The sequence below is a fragment of the Alligator sinensis genome, unplaced genomic scaffold (assembly GCF_000455745.1).
Source record: "Alligator sinensis unplaced genomic scaffold, ASM45574v1 scaffold173_5, whole genome shotgun sequence".
In the NCBI taxonomy this organism is placed as follows: domain Eukaryota; kingdom Metazoa; phylum Chordata; order Crocodylia; family Alligatoridae; genus Alligator; species Alligator sinensis.
In genome coordinates, this window is record NW_005842198.1 from 1,452,644 (window position 1) to 1,455,045 (window position 2,402).

The 2,402-nt window shown below is 48.7% G+C and overlaps 1 protein-coding gene across 1 annotated transcript in view; it reads right to left on the reverse strand.

Moving 5' to 3' along the window:
- Positions 1 to 595: 595 nt before the first annotated feature.
- IRX3 (iroquois homeobox 3) overlaps positions 596 to 2,402 on the reverse strand; it is a 4,581-nt gene continuing 2,774 nt past the window's right edge. The window contains exons 3-5 of the mRNA XM_025207548.1: positions 2,211 to 2,352; positions 1,711 to 1,777; positions 596 to 961 (exon numbers count right to left, since the gene is read on the reverse strand). Of these exons, the coding sequence (XP_025063333.1) occupies positions 907 to 961; positions 1,711 to 1,777; positions 2,211 to 2,352 (264 nt within the window). The 3' untranslated portion in view covers positions 596 to 906. The remainder of the gene's footprint in view (positions 962 to 1,710; positions 1,778 to 2,210; positions 2,353 to 2,402) is intronic.

Genomic DNA, 2,402 nt, shown 5'->3' on the forward strand with positions numbered 1-2,402 from the left:
CGCCCTGGCCGGTGGCCCTCGCGGGGGAGGGGCCGCGGCCGCAGCAATTGCAGCACAAGCAATCGCGTCCGAGGCGGGAGCGGCCGCCCCGCGCTCCGCCGAGCAGCGCCAGGCCCTCTGGCCTAATCTGGACTGCACAAGACACAGCAAGGACCTGTCCGGGGACTTTCTAGCACTGATCAAGCACAAAGATGCCGGTTTCCCCTTCCCCCCAGCCCAGCAACGGATGACGGTGCTGGCGTTTGTTTAGGGTTGTTTCCTCCCCAGCGGCGGCTTCTCCGCCTCGGCCGCCCGCAGAGCGCGCTGCCCCGCGCGGAGCCGGGAGCTGCCCCGGGCCCAGGCGGCGGAGCCCGAGCAGCCTCTGCCCGCTCCCGCATTGTCTCCTCTCTACCAGCCCTGGGCCTTTGTGCCCGCACGGCTGCCCGGAGCCTAAAACTGCGTACAAGTTCGGAGCAGGCAAAGAAACCCAGGCTTGGACGAGTGCTCAACGCTCCGGAAAAAAATAAATATATATATATATCTATTACATTGAATTTTTAAAAAATAGAGAGAGAGAGAGAGTCAGGAAAAATAAGTCCATTGGTGGCAGAAGAGAGTGTAGTCAAAGTGGCAACAGTTTATTTATTAGCCAAAAATATATACTTTCTTGTACAATTTGGTTCACACATATGTACATTTTTTACTGTATATACAAAAAAAAAATTCGAGACACCTAATTCTCACTGGACTTCCAAAAAAAAAAAAAAAAAAAAAAAAACCTCACACACTCAGCTAATTCAGAGGAGAGTACAGAAGCGGTTTCTTTTCTTTTCTTTCTTTTTTTTTAATTTTAATATACGGACATGCTTACAAGTTGTAACTATACAGATTTTTTTACAATCATTACAACAACAATAAAAAAATTAACTATGATGATGACAACGCGGATAGAACCATAGCTGCATCAAGTTGGTTCTGGGGCCTGGAAAAAAATGACACAGAAGAAATATTTAATAGGTTTTTCTAGTCAGGGTTAGGTGGCACAATGAGCTTTAACTTTGGTTTGGGGTTGCTCGTCTCAATTAGAAAGAATTTCTAAATACCAAAACGTTCAGATGGTGGCTGTACCAAATTGAATAAGCTGTATGGTGAAATTGTGAGCCCGATACTTTTATTTTTATTCAGGCAACAGTGTCACTGATTTCAGCGGGAGCTTTGCCTGGGGAAGACAGGCAGGATCAGGCTCTGAAGTTGCTTATGTCCTCCCAGCTTTCCAGTATTTCCCGTTTCTTAAATTCTTCCTAAGGATTTATCCAGGCCTGATTTGTTTGCCTGCTCTATTTAAGAGGAAGGACAGGGATCACTCTTTTTGAAGCGTTGACCGGGGGTGCAATTAAAAAAAAAGTAAAAACAAGCGGTCAAGAAATGTGTAATGCAACTTTGCATTTCCTAAGGAATCATTGTCAAAGTCTGGGAGACTGAATTGCAAAGTCAGCTGTGAATGTGCTTTCAAAAGGATGAGAAACACCCCATCACCACACACTTGGTGGAAGATAAAAGTTGCTTCTTTATGACTGGGTGCTGCAAAGGGAACTAACAGTGGAGAAAAAAAAATCTAAGCATCTACAGCTCTCTCAATCTCTCTCTCTCTCGATATATATATATATATATATATATGTGTGTGTGTGTGTGTCTGTATGTCCTTAGGAGACTGAGGAAATAATCTCTTACCGCCTCTGAACTGGCTGGAAAGCTGTCTTTATTAACTTTTTCTCTACTTCCAAGGCACTAGATCGATCTAAAAAGAGAAGAAAAAAAGTGTTCCTTTATAACCCCTGTGTTTTTTTTCTCTCCATCCCTAAATGAAGCCATTGAGCGTTGTTTAGCAAGCTGCAAATAGGGGAGGCGGTGGCTTTGCTGGAGAAGGGACCGGCCAAGGAAAGTAACAGGGACTAGAGCAAGTCTCCTGGCCCAGCCTCCCGGCCAAGAGGCTGCAGCAAGGGCAGCCCAAGATCGCCCTTGGTGGAAAAGTCATGGTTTTGACATGACGTCGTGAGGACAAAAAAAGAGAAGAAAATACATCAAAAGCGGTCGTGGGGCCGTGAGGCCCGGAGAGAAGGCGCTGCCCCCGCCTGCCTTGGCCATCGCACGTGAAACCCGGAGCGAGCCCGTCGTGCCAAGCGCACCAGTCCGAGCCCCAGCACCCCCGGCCTGAAAACATCCACACGCACCGCGCAGCCAGAGCCAGCCCTGCCCGGGCCTGGGCCCTGCCGCCGAGCTAACAAAAAAGCAAGCAGAAAAGCCTCTCCCCTGGCAAAGCCCGTCGGGTGCAGGGAGCCAGCAGGCGGGTATCTGTCTAGCCAGGCCGGGCTGCTAGTGGCGGAGTCACCAGGGGTTGAAACCTTTCCTCTCCTTTACCCCCC